At 30.8% G+C, this 21,192-nt stretch overlaps 1 protein-coding gene across 3 annotated transcripts in view; it reads left to right on the top strand.

Moving 5' to 3' along the window:
• LOC116777981 (homeobox protein caupolican) overlaps positions 1–20,049 on the top strand; it is a 34,045-nt gene extending 13,996 nt beyond the window's left edge. For all 3 annotated transcript variants that reach the window (XM_032671814.2, XM_032671813.2, XM_061526464.1), the window contains exons 3-5: positions 3,299–3,408; positions 17,497–17,795; positions 17,919–20,049. In XM_032671814.2, the coding sequence (XP_032527705.1) occupies positions 3,299–3,408; positions 17,497–17,795; positions 17,919–18,436 (927 nt within the window). In that variant the 3' untranslated portion in view covers positions 18,437–20,049. The remainder of the gene's footprint in view (positions 1–3,298; positions 3,409–17,496; positions 17,796–17,918) is intronic.
• Positions 20,050–21,192: the final 1,143 nt, after the last annotated feature.

The following is a 21,192-nucleotide window of genomic DNA, read 5'->3' as shown; positions in this document are numbered from 1 at the left end:
CCCACACGAAATCCTATGGACCAGATTGCGTGTAAAATAAAAAAAGTTGTAATATTTTTTCATATTAGTTGACATATTTATTTATGCAATGATATGATATATAAATTGGTTGAATTACATTCCACTTAAAGCCTAATTTATTACACTTATTGCAACGTCGTCTTAAAAATCAAATTTATTACGTTATTTTATTTAGAAAGCATCTATATTCAAAGACACATTTTTTTAAGTAGCCACAATAATTAAATAATTGGGTACAGATAGATTTTTTGTATAATGTTGATAAATAATCTATTTGAAACGGATTATCGTATCCACCGACAGCTATTTTATTATAACGTTTCTTTCATTCACTCTTTCTCAAAGGCATTACCTTGAAATAATTAGGATCCGGTGTCACAACAGTCTAAGAACGCATACGAATACTTCACGGTGTTAAGCAGATGGAGTCAGTCCGATATAAAGAATAAGAATAAATTAAAATCGTAATCCTATGATGTATGTTCTTTTGTGCTTTAACAAAAAAGTTGTTTTCTACCTCGCTCGGGTTTAATATCTTAATACCTTTAACAGGTCCATTCTCAGATTAGTCCTCATACGATAGTGCCGTTTTTGTTAATTGAAAGCAGCTAATCGATTCTTGTTCAAGATTAAGCATTTGTGAATTGAGAAGATGGTTGATTTGCATATTTTTTTTCTATACAGTACGGTTGGTATGAGAAGGAATATTGTTCATAGCTACACGCGTGGGTGACTGTGAGTGATAATGGCCATAATAACATAAAAGTAGCCACGGCGTAAAATATGACGTGTAGTAAAAGTTTTGGATGAAGGTGTTAAAAGGTGGGACCGAGAACGCGTCTTAGGAGATGATTCAATCATTCATGGTGATATCAACATATATCATCGCAGGCGAAAGTGTTAACTCTAACCTAACTCGCCTTCAATGGCTTTCCGTTTTTTTCGTCCTTTTATTTCGTCTACGATTTATTATGTTTTGACTCTTTATACCACATTCATAAGTCTTAAGTTTATAAGAGGGTTCGTGATGATTTTTTATTCATATGTATTTGTAAACTTAAATATAAATGCTACCGTTTACGTTCTCTTTGATGATGCACATTTGGGACGGTAAAAATATTATATTCCCCTTGCATATAGCATAACTGTAAATTATTGTAGAAATATAAAAATAGATATTAGAATCATAAACATATACGCCATTTTATAGACAATTATATGATCAAATTTCTTTAGCAATAATATTTAACTGACCTAAGTTTCACACGGGCAACACAAACCGTGAGTAATTTGCTTTCTTTTATCTTCATGAATAATATTATGCTGTCGTAATCAAACAGCTAACATGCGATTGCTAGTTATTAAAAATGTTATTAAGTACACGAAGTTTCAATATATTGTAAAAAATGAATGCCGGTATGAACAATTAAGATTATAGTTTACATTATATTTTTATTTTTATGTAAATAGCAATAATTAAAAAGAAAAGTATATTGTTTCATGATATTATTGTTTAAATAATAATTGAAAGTGTCATAAGACTTTCTATCGAATAATTGTACTTATTGCTATCTATGCTATGTTGTTTTCAAGTTAAAATATAAATGTCAAGCCAGTAAATCGTTAAATGATAACTTAGCGGTGTCAACGTCTACTTGCACCTTTAACATTTAATTAGTTTTATAAAGTTATGAGACCTATCAAGGTGCAATCTGAACTTGCAGGTATGACGTCAAATTCTTTTAAAGTTGAATTATTTCAGAAAAGAATTTAATATTTCGTTTCTGTTCACGTAAATTTCTTTCATAGTATTGAAATTTTAATACTCTTATTCTCGTTTGCTTTTTATAGAAGAATTATATTAAAAATGGACAAATAAAATTCGAAAATATGTAGTGTTAAAAAACGTTGTCTACTCTATTGCCCCTATCAGGCTCACGTTGCGTGTCAGCAGAATCATTCACCGGATTATAAAACTATTCTTCCCATAAAAATATTCCTTTTTGGACATATTATTAACGTTAATGGGATTATAGATGAGATGCATTAAAACGTGTTGCTACCAATAAATATTATGAACGTATTTTTTTAGAACTCCCTACACGATTTTTTTTTTATTTAGGTACATTGCTGTTAGTTATTTAATTTACATTTGATTCGAATTGATCTAACTAGTTCCATTAACGGTACGACGGAACAACGATTTGTACATACATATGTACCGTCGTGGAGCAACCGCTGGTCACAAACATCAATAAATCGAAACTCGCGTCCTTAAGCCTGATTATTATTTGAAGTAACAGAAAAGTAGAATTATACGAGTGAGGTCGAACCAACAAAGAGCGAGAGCGCGACTGGATTACGCCGTCGTACTTGAGTAAAATTTATTATCGGATTTTCGATTCGGCCACCAATGAAGTTGTTGGACAACAAAATCTTTTGATAGATTTATCCTGACTGACCGCATTAAGAAGAGCTCCCGAGTTATATTTAATGTGATGCTATAAATTTTTTTGACCCATGATCTCGCGGTCCGAATCGATACTTTTTACGCGATTCTTAAGCGCAGATCCGATATTAATAAATCGAAAACATACATGAAATTCATCATTATTAATGTCTGCATTTAAAACATTTTATAATATCTTTTTAAAAATTATTCAGCTTTTCGATATTCGTTGAATAATGTTATGTTTGTTGTCGGCATAAATACATATATTCGGTGAGTAAGTTCATTTAGACTACAAGATTATTTCACGACAGGAATCGAGTTTTAAAATCCCTTAAAGAATCTGTATTAAAATATTTGTCCACTTTGGAATGATTGATGAAGTCTTCTATCTGCACCCATTAAATAATAATAGGTAAGACGAAACACTAAAGTGATCGATCAAGAAATCAATCAGAGCTTCAATAGAAGATTAAGTTAAAGCTATCGTGAAAGATACAACATTTTTTTTGTAAGTTTTATAAGCGCAGTAGGAAACGAACAACTTTAATTTGTTTACTTAACCGAGATCCGTTTTACAAGACTGAGCTGAGGAAAATTACCTGGTATAACATTGACTTTCCTTTGAAATTATAATAAAACTAATTGTCTACATATTAAACTAATGATACCCTGTTATCCAAATAAGGGCCTTGAACATCAATAAAGTGTAATCCACGCTATTATTTTTTGTTTTACCACTTAATAATATTGTTAAGTTTGCACAATAAAAAGTCTACATCATTTCCATTTGAGAGCAAAATAATTTAGTTCCTGATATATGTACAGGCTGCTGGCATCGAGTTAAAGGAGAATTTGGCCGCCAGCGCTGCCACCTGGCCTTACCCTACCGTCTACCACCCCTATGACGCTGCTTTCGCCGGTTATCCCTTCAATGGGTAAGTTGTATAAAATTAAAGTGATTCAAAATATGTTTTGGAACTATAAATAGAGAATATATACTTTTCAAATCTAAAAAGAAAACGACTACAGTTGAGGCACATCTTTATAATCATGGTATCGGATTTGGGGATAAGTGTTTTACTTAGTGCTTTTCTATCCGGAGGACGGATTTCAAGCTGCAAAGAGAGTGACATTTAATCCATAGGGTTCGTTCTGCATCGTCACTTTGTTTTTTGTGTTCCCAAAGCTAATCTACGAGGGTTATTATACTCAATACGGCGCAAAACTTAATCTCGAATTGACCGTTTTTGTAATCAATCAGACATCAATACTAGTCGTTTTATTTTAAAAAAAATTGCATTTAAATATTGTCAGATATAAATAGATTATATCTAGCTGTTCGCATAAAAGCAAACTCAGTGGTAACTGGTTATCTACTTCCTTTAAGTATGCACTTCTGTTTGATAGTGTTTGGTTTTCGCAAAATCTTGGCAACAAGTTGGATTCTAAACAGAACTTAATCAGAATACGCTGTAGGTAGATTTGATCTACTCGGCCCTTGTAAGTTGATAGCGGTATATATAAAAGATTACTAAAACATGCGTTTATTAGATATGAATGTTGTATCAGATTATCGAACAGAGCATCGCCGTTTGTCGGTATAAGAGTGTTGATACAAGGGTGTGTTAAGGAAGTTGAATTTGTTTACTAAATAAATCATATAAAAAGGTATTATTTTGTACAACTTTTATTAAAAAAATGTAGTTGAAAAATCAAAAATTTAGACAATATGCGCGGCTATGTCACCTAACAAAAATGTATGAATATTCGACATTCCTATCACTGAAATTCCCACGTTCATAATCCATCCCATGAAAGCGAGCGAGAATAAAAAAATAAAAATAGAAATATAAAATGCCTCACAGGACAATACGGCGTTAGTTGCGAACTTCACGATTGGAATTTTTAATAGCAAATTGTCAGTTCTCAACTACTTTGTTCTGTATTGAATTCGAACGGAATTCAATGTTTTTGTGTTAGACGCAATTACTTCTGCCCAGAATATGTTTTTGGTTTATAAAAACGGAACAATTACAATCGGTTTATAATAAGTGGATTGTTATTAAATTTATTTATCGTATTGATATGATTAGAACTCGTCATTTGGAAGACGTTTCATACGTAATTATGATCGATTGACAACATAAAACGCAGTTTATAGTAACGCCGGGCTTATTTCCCAAAGTAAACAAAAATCATAGAAACCGGATAAATGTTAAAGGTTAAAAAATTTGTTTTAAAATTTCCAAAAAAGGCCAGAAAAACTTAGATGACTGATAACTCCAGGAAAACCGAACAGAATTAATATATTTGCTTAAAACAAATAAATATAATATCTAATATATATTGCAAAACCTAAATAAAGTTAAAATTTATTTATTCATTGATTAATATTCTCTTACCAATAAGGACATATTTATTATTAATAAAAAAAGGCTTGTGTGCGACATATTTCAACAAAAGGTGTTAATTTTAAAGTGCCTAAGTACATATTACATATGTATACATATTACCGTAAAAGAACCGGCTAACAATTTTTAATGAGAGACACATTCAATACAAATTTTAAACATACACTTAACCAATATCAAAAAAATTGTAACAGGTTTTCTTCCAACACTAAAAACATTTTAAAATTAAATTCTAACATACTAATACCTTCAAAACGCAATTTAAACAGCTTGTGACTAATTTATAAGAATAAACGTAACAATACGTTTTTACTGTTCAATATCGAGTTAACGATACCACAAGGCGTGATAACTTTAATATCAAAGGCATTCTCATGTTTTTTGTACCACAGTCAACGTACCAAGACACTGTATTAATTAACCAACTCTCCCTGTGTATAAAAATGATTTTATCGCGTTGCCTTTGAAAAACTATCGATTCGATCAGATTAATAAGATACAAAAAATTATATTCACCTATAACACACCATTAATTAAAACTATTCCGTAACAAAAAAGAATATCACAATTTTTTTTATAATTAATATCTTTATAACTGACATGTTTACTTCTTACTTTTAAATTGTGATAATAGCAACTAATATACATTTGTAAGAGAGAAACTAACAATTCGATATCATTGAACATATAATTTAGCAATATTATCACAAAACGCTCTGTCTACTGTTATATAAATTATTATCGCGTCATAAATACTTTATCTGTTATGCTTCGGTGGTCCAGTGAGTGTAAAGGGCGTAAAACAAAAATATCTTAAAATTCTTATCTATATTGGAAGTTTTACCATCAATTTAATATAAAACTATTTTAGGTCGAGTTTCTTAATAGATTGTAATTGTTTATTGGGATTAATTCTATGTAATTATAATTGCGACTGGTTAACGTTCACTGTTCACATCCACACCTGCGGCTACTAATAAAACAAGCCTCATGTAAATATGTCAGCAGACATTTGAATTCAGAATAGCCAGGTGTAACTCGTATTAGAATTATCTAATGTGTACTGTTTTTTTAATTTATTACATGTTTTAATATCAGTGGAATGATTTGAATCCAAAATAGACATAACAGTGTTACTAAATCAAACAATAGAATGAGCGCCGTAATTAAGAACATGAATTAAAATATTTTTTTTCGTTAGTTAGACAAAAAAAAAGGAAATGAAATTGAAAGTATTCAATATATTTCAGTGAGTATATATTAGCACGTTGTTAGTTAAGACAAATTAATTTTTGGGGTCCTAATACTTGTGACAACAGGTGTTCATCTCACTCAATTACTCCAGAACATAATGTTACGTAAAACAATCCGAATAGAACAGAAACTAACAGAGAGTTAAAAATTATCATTATATTATTGAGATGTTTGAGCATTTCCTAATCATAAAAATAATAGCTAAAAATGGTGTAACAGATCCAAAAACCGAATAAAATAACAGAGCTTGACCCTAGAGAGGAACTTAATCTATTTTTGATAATGTGTAGCCAAAACAAAGCTGAAATACGTCCATTATAAAGTCTACGTAATGCCAAATTGCCCCCAGGGCAGTAACAATTAGTAGACAAGACTAACAAAGATTGACGCATGCCTCACTAATAATTCACCTCACTCCAGCCTAAATCATTTCAACTCGGAGCTCATTTCGGTTAGCCAGAAAAAAAAACTTTTGTATTATGAAGAATGACATAAAAAAAACTTGTAAATAGATTTCTTCACGTATTCTTGGCATAAACTTGCATGTTTGTTCGTAAATTACTAATAATGACGGATGTACCAAGGTTTATTGAATAATTAGTATATGATTTTAAGCCAATTGCTTTAAAATGTTATGTTAGAGAAAAAATATGTTAAATTTTTACTCGGATAAATAAATATTTAACACATCTAACGTCAATGCTACAAAAAAAAATCCCTCGGTTTCTTGAAGTCAAAATATTAAAAAAAATGTATAAAAAATACAACATTAAAAGTTATTTCACATAAAAAAAAATTATATGGGAGGCGCGCCCGGAATTATTCAGTGAAAGCTCTCCATATGAATATTTCTGTTTAGTAATTTTCATACTGTTAAGTATTATTGTATGAAAGCATATTAATAGACTGATATTTCTAATCATAAACGCGATGACCATCAATGAGCTTTGGTCATTTAAGAATATAAAGTGGTGGTAAGCGTTCTGGCTCTAAAATAATATGTGATACTAGCCACATCTTCTTGTTAATTTTATGTATTTTAAAAATATTTTACAGAACTCCTTTTAAGTTTGTAACACACCCTCTATCATTCAATTGATCGACTTAAAATATTTAATACAATTTACATATTTTTGTTAAATATTAAAACAAAGAATATTATTTTCACGCTAAAAGTTACTTATTAGTAAATATAGTCAAACAGTAAATAGACATTTTATTAGTTACTTAGAACTATAACACAGGATTACATACATAATATAAAAAAAACACTCCTACAATGATTATTTTTTTTATTGTAAATAATACTTTTAATACTTAGCGTCAAATTTTTTTAACAATTGTGTAGTAAGTATTATTTCTTTGACAATAAGAAAACATAATTGGAGAACACAAATACCATATTTCTCAGATTAATTTCAATTTCTTAAATTATATTATAAAATAAAATACTTGAATTGCAACCAATTACTATCAAAGATATAGCATAAATTGTAAAGATCGCTGAAAACCGGAGAATTCATTCGCAAGTGAAAGGTTTGCATTTATGTCGGGATATTTGAATACCTATACTAAAATATTTACCATATCTCCTATAATCGTCTTGTTGTCGTCTACTTATATTGATTATACCTATGTGTAATCTCATAGAATAAATTTTATTAAATGTCGGTAAATTTAACAGTATGTTAATTTAAATATATATTTAATCATTTTCAATAAACAATAAGTTAAAAACGTTTTTCTAAGTATTCGCAAGCTATATATAACAAAACTTTTGTTACTTTATATAAACAAAGCAACAATCGTGTCAAAACCAATTAATTGGCTCTTTGTTGAGTCGCCTCTTTCAGGTTATTTCTAGTTCACTATCTGTCAATTTTATATATTTGACGAGGACGCTATAGTGGCCAATGAATATTAAAAATACTTTATTTAGTTCCTGATATTCAATATTTTACGGTACCATGTCACAGACTAAAATAATATATATTTTTTTTAATTATTCACTAAAATGAAATTCTAAAATCGTAACTATATGCAGAGTCGTAAAAAAATACTTTTATTAGTAGCCTAAATATTACAAAAGTACATCAAACATTCTTCACTGATATACTTATTGTCACAATTCTTCCTTTATTTGACGTATATATTATTAATATCTCAAGTCCCAAGCGAGTCGCGCCATAGTCCGTACTCGGGTATGAACCCGTTACCCATCGCCAGTCGAAGTCCACGTGATCCGTGTACCAATACACACCGACACTTCCGCTCTGCGCCGGCAATTACAAACGTAAATTCAACTATCATACATACAGAATAACATACAAAGACGAATTTCATCGAACTGGCCACTTAAACATACGTTTCGGAAAAATAAACCTTTTTTTTATAAGTTAAGTATGATAGTCCCTTGAAGTTGAACTGTCGATGTAGCAGAAGCTGTTGGGATGCTTGGCACGTATATATTTGGCCCCCACTCGATATTGTGCACACAAAATGACGATTACTCATGCCCACTGAAGTTTATTTACGACAGGAAGAAATTGCGATTGTTTTCTAATAATGGTTATAAGTTCCCAATAAGGCGCCTCACGGTTTTCATTTGCACAATATGTAATTAAATGATATACAAATACATAATTAAATTCCATATAATATTAGTGATACGTCTCTTGAATCATAAGCAAAATAAAATATGCCTAATTTTATTATAATTTTTGTTATTGCGTAGTAATTATGTACATATATACGTACTTTAATCAATTAAGGAAGTTCTGTCAAACATTTGCTTATTTTAAAAGCAAATTAGGCTTTAGTTGAATTGTACAGAAAATAATTTAACATGTAATTATAAATGCAAATTTGTGTTTATTCTGCTGTTAGATTATAAAAAATATCTTAAACGTATTATTAAGAAATAAAAAACAATTTTGCTATCAAAAAGCAAAGTTTATCATAAAACTGGAATATAATACTAGACCGATACAATTTCAAAGAGATAATAAACGCAGTGATTAGAACGTTACTTAAAGTAGTTAAAAATATTAAGTAAAATATAAATTCTAAAACATTTAGTGATTATAAATACTAAAGCTAAGAACGATTGTTAAAATAGTATTTATTTACTGAAAGTAATATTTTCCAAGTATTTTGATTCTAAAAATGGTATTCTAAAATGTTATAAGTATCATTCTGATTTGAATATATACTTATCAACAATAAACTTGAGATAGTTCGCATGTTATGATATTCTAGCCACCATTACTTTATTATCAGAGTGGTCTTTACAGAGTACATAATTCTTTTTATAAATCGCCAATATAGTATTAAGAAAAAGACGTGTCGGTATGTCGAACCCTAACAGTTTTAGTGGTATGGATGCTAAAACCTCAATGAAACAAGTACATTAAAATTTCCTTGAATAAATGGCGAGTGTCAAGGCTCTAGAAGAATGGTGTGTGTACGATAATGAGAGTCACGTAACCTCACGTGTGGTCATATTCCGGACATGATGTCACCATCGGCGGCGTACTGTGTCCACTTTTGCCAGCAAGCTGTTAATCGTGGAGACGTGTACATACAACGATTTACAGCTCAAACTTCCAGTCCTCCCGTGTATTACCAATCTATGAAACAATAAAGAGATTGCGTTGTAGCATACAAATGAACATGGTCTTATGCAGGGAACGCCGCGTGTGCTATTAGTAAGCCGCGCTCGGTTCGGAGTAATTGACCGGCAGGCTAATTTCATTCTAGCCGCATTGGACGCTTCCTCTTTCCTTTTTCCTATCGGTCAGTGGCGGCGGTCAGCCATGGTTTGTTAGTAACCAAAAAAAATGTACGTTGTGTGTCATTCATTTCATTAGGCTTTTGATTTTGGTTTATGTCTCTTCCTAAAGCGATCACATTAATTAATTATAGTTTTCAGTAGGACACTAACTAAACATGGTGAACAATTTTATCAATAAATTAACAACGAACAATTTTGTTTTACACATATCTAGTACCTTTATTATGTTGGTTCAAATAAAATATATTTATTACATATTCAAAATCATCAGTTTCAATATTTTGAAGTGGTTTATACTTAAATCTAATAATATTTTTTAACATTGAAGCAATTTTTGTGTTACTATGTGAAGTAAAAATTAAATATAAATTTTGTATTGAATAATTAATCAACACATCCAGGGTTTCAAACAACCTCTGGAATATATCGTTCCAGTTGCTTTTTGGTCAATATTTAAACCAGCTTTTTTATTAACAATAAAAAACAGACGAACTAATACATCATGAGGTGATATGAGTATTATTCATGTGCATTCCAAAGTTGTATTATAAGAATGAAATTATAGAAGGCCAATCAAAAATTTCAACCAGGTTATGATTTTTTCTATAAACGACTGAGAACATTATTGATTAATTTAATAATTAATATCACATTCACACTTCATTGTATACATAAATGTTTTAAATGGAACAACTTAAAATATAGGTGGTTTTTCTAGAAACCTTACAATCCTATAATATATGATTTATTATAAATTAAAATAACGTAAATGTTATTTTTTAATGCTCTATTATCGCTGATATTCAGTATAAAGTTAAAATATGATCTATACATGTGCAATTTGTTGCGTCCGTGTCCAGTAACCAATGCTATTCGGTTAGTTGTACCTATGTCCTGAATAACAAATGACAAATTAGTGGTCACAGCTTATCAGTATACAGCTGTTAACACAAGCTAACAGCTACATAGCGAATTACACGTTTCGATATTATAATATCAGAAAATGCGTCACAATTCTATATCGATGTCGTTATCTGTTTGTCATTTTTGGATACTCGGCTAGATTTGCAATCAGTTACAACAAAATAATTTAATCGATGATATGAACTGCCACGTGACCGATCAACTTTCTTTATTTAATTTTTCAATTTTTTATTGAGCATTTTAAAATTTGATCTTGAGAAAAGACAGGTTGCCAGTAACTAAATGAAAGTCCAAACATTACATACTTTACTCTGACATACAATTGAAAACTACATAAAAATTTATGTCATACTTTTGTTTCGATAAAATGACATTTCAGTCAGTTTATAAATTATTTTTTCAAAAAATTTCATTATAAATGGCATTTTTTTTTTGCCAAAATTTCATAATCACATCTGGATTTAATTTGGTTCTATAAATATTTCGGTTAGATAAAGCTAACATAAAGAATTGAGTTATCTCATATTATTGAAAATGTGAAATTATAGATTTTTTTATCTACTTGAAAACCTTTTTCACCTTACGCCTCAAAATTATTAAATAATACACAAAAAAGACGCCATTTAACTTGTTATATCAGTTGTTGTCTGTTAAAAGCAAAAATTAAAATTTCAACACAAACACATCGATTGACTACTCGCTATCTACAAATGGATTGCAAAACAATGCCTCCCAGAATCATAAAATTCAATGTTCCTAAGATATTAATAATATGTCAGCAATAAAATGCGACGTGACCCGAGATAACAACTGATCCGTGGTCTCGACACTTAATTTTCACGAGTTTATTCGTTCTACATTGGACTTCTTGTGAGGTCTAGCAATCGGTAAAACTTGGCGCCAGAACCCGACATGCTGATTGTAGGCATTAGGTACCACGTAAACTAGTCTTCTAGACTCAAAAAACTATATAATATCATTAAGCTAATAAAATTTTAAATGTAGTTTTGAATAAGTACCTAATTTATTCTTAGACTAAAGACTTGAATGTTACCATACTTCATTTGTCGATGCCAGTGTTTATTATCAAAGCATACCGTTAGTCCCTTGAGAATCGCAACGTGTGCCGGCGCCCTAACGCCTCAATAAGCCGACTGACATTTGATAAATAGCATCAGATGACATCCTATGAGAGTTGAACCACGATAATAGTCTAAATAGGCGACCGTATACAAATTTGTCTTTATTATGTGTGATAAAAGTGAACAGTTTAGTAATTGGAAATTTTTTTTATACAATAAAACTAAGAAAGTTCAATATTATACATTTTCAAGTAATTTAAGAACATAGTAAAAATGCTCCTAAAAATACAATAAAATCGATCATAAAATGTTTTCAATAATGAAATTTTTTGGAATTAATGTTATAGATAGATTATATAATTTTTAAATTAAACTTTTATCCTTTGTTTTGATACATTGGTTGGCACAAAAAAGCATATTTAGCTTATACGAATATAAAAAGAACACCCAGACACTGCTGTAACGAATTGCTTTATAATGTGCATTTAATTATTAAATCTATTTTGGTAAACCGCTATTTAAATTGATTTTAGTAATGATTATAAGAAAAATTATAAATAAAAATGAATCTGATAACACGTGATGGATCGAAGAGAAAATTTAATATCAACACGTTTTAATTGAAAAGTTTTTGCGTGAGAATGCGAAACAAAGAGCCGTTTTGCTATAAAATCTTATTAATTATATCTATCGCATTACGATTTCTTCGTATATTATGATGTTGATATATTTACTCGTGTAACTTAAAAGCACTTAAGTTTTAACGAGCAAAAACAAATAGCTTCGTCAAAAAATTTTTTTGTATATTCAACATAAAGAATTTTGAGTTAATATTTAAAATTTTAAGCGCTTTTTTTCACAAATGGCTGTTATATTTGTAAATAATAGATTTGTATACCATATTAATTTTAAATTATGATATCTGATTTTGTACTGATAAATGTAATTTTTTTTTGGTAGTATCATCTAAAACAATTATACAGGTACGTAAATGACAAAGGATACATTTATTATTATTATTTAATATACTTAGAATATAACTGTTTAGTGTTTTTATTAGTAAATTAATTAATAGTTTATATATAGAATATGTGACGACTTATCTCCAACGTAAGTAAGGGTCAAGATTGAAAAAAACAGAAAAATAATTTGCTACAGATAATGAATGTAATAATTTATGTTATTTTATCAACAACAATGCAAACAGCTTGTGGTTGTGATTTTAACCTTATTGTATACATATTAAAATTTGTATTTTGTACGAATAGTATTTAATGAAAAACAGGCACATATTTCTCTTGATTAACCAACCCCTTATCAACGTTGTAGATTAGGGGTTGGTTAATAATAAAATAAAAATATCACGCTCGAGTGACCAAGCACCGCCCAAAACACGCCCCGCTTCATACTGGTTTACACACAAAAATTATTGAACGTACGTACGTAATTAGTCGTCAATACGGGACGTAGCGGTAGGCCGTAATAGCACGTCGCAGGCTAGTAATGTGTTGTTGGCGTGTCGCACAGTGCCACAGTATCTGCCGGTGTTATTTACAATCCACCCTTAAAAAATTATAACATGAGATCGCTTCGCGTGACTAAAATTTTATATTACGAATAATTTTATCGGATACGATACAAAAGTTATTTATTGTTATTCGTTTATATTTGATGTTTAGCACATCTGGAGTTTTGTTGCTATGAATTGTATGAAAAAGTAGTTGATATTCCACGTCTGTTTTTGTAGTAGTATAGAGCAGGCGTTGAGTTCGTATATTAGAATATACAATTTATATTAGAGTATGCAATATAATCCAAATAGAAATATTTTTAAAGTACAAATTCAAATAACATTTCAGAACCTGTTCACGGTTGATTAATAACAATACTATAGATATTATATTTTCAAAATCGTACCATCTTTTAGATTTTCCCTATCCGATATCAGTAACCTGATCCTAGACGATGACGCTTAACACAAAACTGTCACCAAGAATCAAGAGAAGTTTTTAATTTCAAAGCCCTCTGTCGTCCAAGTGATAAACCTGATCGGGTGGAAAACTTGTACCTGTACATCTATTACTCAACAAAATACGTGTCAGGTATTCTTATATGGGTGCCGATGTGCCGATGTGCCGATGTGTCATTGGTAAATTCAAATTGTAGTGGTAACCCGATAGGCGGCGGCACTACTCTAAAGTATATAGTTACATTTGACTTGTTCGAGTTTTTCATGGCAAATGACATACATGTTGTGTGCAACGGGTTTTAGTACCTGTTCAATGAATTGATAGTATATTAATACTTCATCTGAACATAATAAAACCACCAGGAGATTAATATTAATAGGATTAATATCTCGATTATTTGTTATTGTTTTAAGCCACTTTATATTGACATTGTTTTTTTTATATATTTTATACCGACACATGTTTAGTTAACAATTAAGCCAAAGTAATAGTTAAATATTCTGAAAATGTATGCCATGTATTGGATTCATGATATAAAAATTATAACTGCAACACATAAATCTTACAGTACTATATTGTTCAAAACTGTTGATGCATATTAAATAGTTTAAAATATTTACAAGATCAAACGCTTCTTTCAATATACATATATATGTATGTATATGCATAAAAATAAATACTTAAACTTAAATGTTGTACAAAAGGCGGGCTTATCGGTAAAGAGCAATCTTTTACAGGCGAATGATTATGACACAAGAAAATATTTAGAAAAGAAATAAAAATATTGTTATTTTGTTTTCTAACTATATATATAGGTTATTATAATATTTACTAATGAATTTGTTTGATACATTAAAGGTCTATAAACAAACGAATTTATCCCTCAAATACCGAAATTATTAAGAATAAATTGATGATACAAAACAAATTCTATTACTATTTATCTGTGTTTTTTTTCCAAACTATCTTTGACTTATGACAAAACGAGAATAACTTTATTTATTACATACAGTAAAATATACGGACGAATTATTCATATTTTTCTTTAATATTTTATCTTTTGAATTTTTAAATATCCTGTTCCTTGTCTCGAGGTACGTTATAAATAACGTATATTTCTTTATTATTTTAACTAAGTTATATATACATATACTACGTAATTATAGTTTTTTTAGTCTCCGATCAACGCATTTGTATATTTTTTTTATGTTAATCAAAGAGTTATCTTTTAAAGGAATAACAGCAGCATATTTCTTATTTAAATATATATGAAATTACATACATATTCTAAGTATATACTAAGTAATATTATACTTATTACATATTGTTAAGTAATACAAATGTACTTGTACATGTCGACGAGAAACTTAATACGAACGCTTCGAACGCTTGAAACCGTCATTACCACCAAACATTTTATAATAAATAAATTACAAAATAATTTTTGAGAACCCCGAAAATTATTGAAGTATGAGATGAAATTATAGATAAATTTATTTTTCATGTTAAGGTAATAAAGAACTTAAAAAAATTGTTAATAGCTACATAAACAATTATTTAGCACTGTTAGGGCTTTAGAGCATAATTTTGAAAAGTAACATCGTATTTTCATCAACATTAAACTTAAAAATGGAAGACCATGGAAATTCTAAGCCTTATATTGTATATTTGACATTAAGAAGATAAATCGTTAAGAGAAAGAAAACGTAATAAATATAAAACGATTTTGCAAAAACGCTTAGAGGTTTCGTTAATTTCACGACGTGTTTTAGAGTTACGAAAAAAGTAAGCTCGCGTAGATTTGCGTACCTTTTGTTCCTTTATATAGGACATTTAAATATTTCGGTGATTTATTTATATTTATTTTTCACATAACTTTCGAGGTGTTATCTCACCATTGTTAAATACAACTTTCGTATGAGAAATGCTACATTAAAAAGTATCATTGTTGAAAGTTTTTATTAATGCAATATATATATATATATCTTTTTGTTCATAACATTTTTACAATCGTTAGAAACCTTAATTTTAATTATAATATCTCACTACATATACACTAAAGCCAGTAAAATAAATAAAATTTCATTTAAATCTATTCACACCTAATACTAACATTGAAAACAGTCTCTTTTAATCGCCATCTTGATAAATCAAAATAATGATTTGAATAGGCGTGAAGAGATACGGTTTAATAATAGCAATAGGTGGGAGCAATATTTTTGTGTTTATCTCGTTTTTATGACTTTAAGTAGGAAGCATGAGGTGGCGGGCGACATAGGGGTTTAATTGAAGACAGGGGGTTGAACCTCCCCAGAGGCGGAATAATAAAAAAGTGAAGTCGGGAATCCCCGGGAGCTCGGATGCCGTGAAAGTGGCACGCTGCGGATAAATGAAGGTTTTTGTTTGCGGAATACGCCTAAGCTGCACGTCGCTCCACTTTCGTATTGTCGTTTCAATTCTATAGTTGTTAGTTCATTCATAGAGCGCAAGTCATTAAATTTGTGTCGCTCAAGTGCTGTCTTATCCACATTATGACTGGAGTTAACTTACCACATTTTAATTACTACGTAAACATAAACACGTCTATCCGTAGTGAAGCTTATTAAATACCGTCACTTGATAATACAATGGTAGCTGAAAGATATATCATATTTATTTACGAGAATCTGTGTAGAGGGCGAGAATTAAGTCAACAACAAACTTAACAAGAGAGAATTTTCATGACAGTTGTTAAGGGAAACGCGGCGCTAAGTTTTTGGGGGTGAACTCAAAGTTGCTTGTGTTTCTTTTGGGAATGAGGGGCGCAACGTGTCACTTGTGCGATTTAAGTGACAGTTTTATTAATTTCCCATAGTACTCATCCCTATTTTCCTCCCTTCTCAGTTACAAACAATGCTATATTGATGGCACATGGAAGCCACTGTTTGCACAAAACTTCACAAAGGAAGCATAAAATTTAAACGTAATATACACCTACAAACATCTTGCTCTTTTTGAATGAATTTATCTTAATATTGTTTATTAAAATTATAGAAATCGCAATATTTGATAGGTATATGTAGTGTATGTATATGTTTATATAAATATATTCTAATATCTACAGCAATTTTTACCAATCCATGTAGATTAATCTTAATAGAATATTACGGGTTCTGAATTGTAATAAAGATGGAAACTGGATATCTATGCGTGGTCTGTGAACGAATGCGTACGGAGCTAAGAGATAAGCCGCAGCTTAAAGCAAAAGCAGTCGATGGCTTATCGCGATTTCAATTATCATGCTGGCGCTTCCATTGGCTCTTTGGAGGGAAGAGGGGAGGGTTAGATAATGGGGCGGTCACGACCCAAGTTATCTGAAATCTCATCCAAATAAGACTACATTTACACTTCATTGTACTTAAGTTAAAATGCTTTCATTTGAAGTACAGAATTATTGTATATGAATTTATATGTGAATGTGCTTGAATATTCTTTTAGCAATTGTCAGTACATGTTCACAAATAATTGTATCATCTAAATTACCTTACAGCAACTTTTGTTTTATTTAGTGGAGACTTAATATTATATTAATCAACATACATTTTAACAGATACGGCATGGATTTGAACGGTGCTAGAAGAAAAAATGCCACTCGAGAAACTACAAGTACTCTTAAAGCATGGCTTAACGAACACAAGAAAAATCCATATCCAACAAAAGGAGAAAAGATAATGCTGGCGATAATTACAAAAATGACGCTAACACAAGTGTCCACGTGGTTTGCAAATGCTCGACGTCGCCTCAAGAAGGAGAACAAAATGACTTGGGAGCCGAGAAACAGAGTTGACGACGATGACAATAATAACGATGACGACGATCACAAAAGTAATGATGGAAAAGACGCTCTAGGTATGTATCTTTCATATTTTTCAATCAATAAAACCAACTTAATTCTCTAGAAAGGAAATTTTGAGAAATTTATTTCTTTAACCAGTTTCGGACACTTCTTTACAAAATATTATGGTATTTTAGATGGAAAAGATTCTGGAACTGGTTCCAGTGAAGATGGAGACAGACCGCAACAAAGGTTAGACCTCCTCGGTCCGCGAACGGAATCTGAATGGTCAGAATCAAGAGCTGACAGTGGACCAGAATCACCTGAGCCTTACGAGAGGCCATTACACCCTGCATATCAGCATCTTCCATCACGTGCCCCACCTGGTAGTACACCTGCCTCTGCTAAGCCTAGAATATGGTCTCTAGCAGACATGGCAAGCAAAGACGGTGAGGCGCCGGCAGCACCAGCAGCTGCCGCTTCCGCTTTCTATCAGACAGCAGCAGCAGCTGCTGCTGCCCGTCTCGCCCATCCTTATGGCCGCCCAGACTTATACAGGGGACTATACCCACCTGCACATGCTGCTGATGTTGCTCTGCTAGAGTATTCACGTTCCTTGGCTCTCGCTGCTCCGGCTCCCGCGCCCCCAGCACCCTCCCCCTCTTCGTCCTCCACATCATCCCTTGCTGAACCACCGCCTTCCTCTCGCGCCTGACCGTCTGCCATAAGCTCGCCGTTGGCGCACCGACAATAATCGCGATCTCGGCCCCGCCACTAGGGCAGTAACGGCTAATCACCTGTAAATAGCATAAAATATATGTATACATACTTATACGTGATAATAAATAATTTATGCACCGGTAGAGAAGCTTAGGTTTGTGATAGTGGACACCGTGAGGTAGACTCGAAATACGTCGACGCACGCGCCGACCGACCGACAATACTAGGTGCTAACAAGGACCTTACGGCGATTGATCTAGTTGTTACTGGAAGTGGTTAAACGAAGTGATTTTAATAAAAATAGGTATTAATATGTGTTATCTTTCCCATATGGTAAACGACACTGTTTTAGATTATTTGACATGTAGAATGTAAATTATTATTTTTTCAAAATGTTCTCTTTATATTTAGTATCTAATTACGTCCAGGTTATCTCTATTGTTTGATAGTTTCATAAAATATCTAACAATTCGAATTTTAATATTTATTAATACGAGGTCAGTAGTTATAACACGATTTTTTTAATATACTATTAATCTAAGTAATAATGATACCAGATTAAAATATCTGTATGGATTCTTTTCTAGTCACAAGACTATGATCGTCTATGATAAACATTTTAATGAAATGTCATTATAGAAAAACATCACAATATAATTTAAGTAAACATATAGACACGGAATCAGTTCGAGCCGGCTTGAATCTCCTTTTACCTTCCTCTGGGTCAGTGCAAAAGCATTTCAGATTCTTGGTCAATATTCACTATAATCTGTTATATAAGAAAGACAAGTAAATTAAATAAGTTTATTTAATCAAGTGTATAAGGACAGTGACAAATAGTTATTAGATAATAATATAATTGAACACTGGAAACCGCAGATGTAAAGCGTAAGCACGATATGTAAAAAATATGAAATTAAAAACACTATCCGATAAAATAATTAAATGGACACTCAACTTTTAATGTCTTATATTTATTATAATCTTTCGCATATTTGTCCCGTTATATCGAAATGGCCTTGTATATGTGTAACAAAGTAAGGTATAGGTATCCCGTATGTTTCCCAGTGTATAAATTTTTTTTTTCAATATTTTAGAGACTGAAAGTCCAAAATTGAGTCTATAGTTTTGTACATACATACGTCATTGTTGTAATTATATAATGTAATGATAACTACATATTTAAGAATGGTAAACGCAATGACTTTTCTGTATTAGAGATCCTTTTAATGTATATAAAACGGTGGAAGACGATTTTGTAAACTAAGTATGTGACATGCTTATTTAGTACGTGCTGTATGGTACGCAGAACTTGGTACGGAACACTTGAATAACTATTTCATTTCATGTAATATAACAAAATGTAATAAAAAAGATAATAACGTATATATAAAAGTGCGTTATTTTGTTCTGAATGTAACGATAGTTCTGCGTGTTAGAATGTTGGATAAACAGCATGTTATGTTTTTATTTGAATGTTAAATTTAATGTAAATCCAAGCATTTCGCAAATTAAGTTATTTAGTAAAGCTATTGTTTGTAATTGTATTTTGTTAGCTTCAACGTCTTTAACCGTTCTCCTGAAAGGTGTGTGAATAGATGCAATAAAATTTAATACAGAAATATATCCAATTTTTATTATAAACATTACATTTTTCCCTTAACCAACGATTGATTCATGCTAATAGGTAAGTTTCAGTAGTAAGGTTTAAATAGCACAAGTTTAAGATTTAGTTAGTCTAAACTTAAAATAATTAGATAAAATACCGAACTAGCATATTCCAAAATGACATAGTTCTCACTACATCGCATTGTAAATCAATCGTCAATTAGATGCTGCTGAGTAAATTACTCTTGTGCCCAATTACACTTCAAAGACTGTTTATCATGAAAATACAGTTATCCTGGATAATTGGACCATGGGCCAACAAATACATATAAATCATAACCGTGCTTTGATGTGGCCGTGTCCGTGGTGACGTCAGCACTCCGTCCGCTATGTCATACATTCATTATTTGCTCACGTAGTGTAGATGAAAGGCGACCATAATATAAATAAACAAATCGTGTGATACCTGCGTCAGCGTTGAAAAGGCTTACGATAGAATTATATTGGAATTCATGAGAACTTCTCAATTACTTTCATCCGTCCTGTCAGTTATTTGTAACGACTGATTTAATGCCGCCGATTCGGATAATGTTCTTAATATGACACTATTAATTGGAAGTGTTTTATTGCTGGATAGCCACCAGAATTGTTTACGAGGAATTCTTAATGAAGTATTAGAAATATACATACTTGATTTATTATTATACCTAACAAATAATTTTGAGAATTAAAATTCAAATAACAGAAATTTTAAAAAGAGAAAGAAAAATTATAAACAATTAGGAGCCATTTAAAACTTTCTGAAAATTTATGTCTTATTTAATGACATCATGATAGGATCTCTGAAAATAGTACAGTATTTATGTTTCGTGCAAAATAAAAATTCATTTTTTATAGATTATCCTGAAATTTATTGTTCTTGCGAAACGATAAACAAAACAGTGAAATTAATTTTCTTCTAGAATTTAATGAAAAATGTCGAAATGTAATGTTGAAGAAAGAAATTGTAATAAATAACGTGAGAATGTGTTATTAAAATATGATCGTGTAACAATCCTTATGATTGTTAATATACTTGAGTACTTAATGCTCTTGACGATGCTATAATTTATAAAGTATATGTATAGCTTTCATAAGCCAATC

Source organism: Danaus plexippus, chromosome Z (assembly GCF_018135715.1).
Source record: "Danaus plexippus chromosome Z, MEX_DaPlex, whole genome shotgun sequence".
NCBI classification, from domain to species: domain Eukaryota; kingdom Metazoa; phylum Arthropoda; class Insecta; order Lepidoptera; family Nymphalidae; genus Danaus; species Danaus plexippus.
The sequence above is the reverse complement of the archived record's forward strand: the minus strand, read 5'-3'. Positions and strand labels throughout refer to the sequence as shown.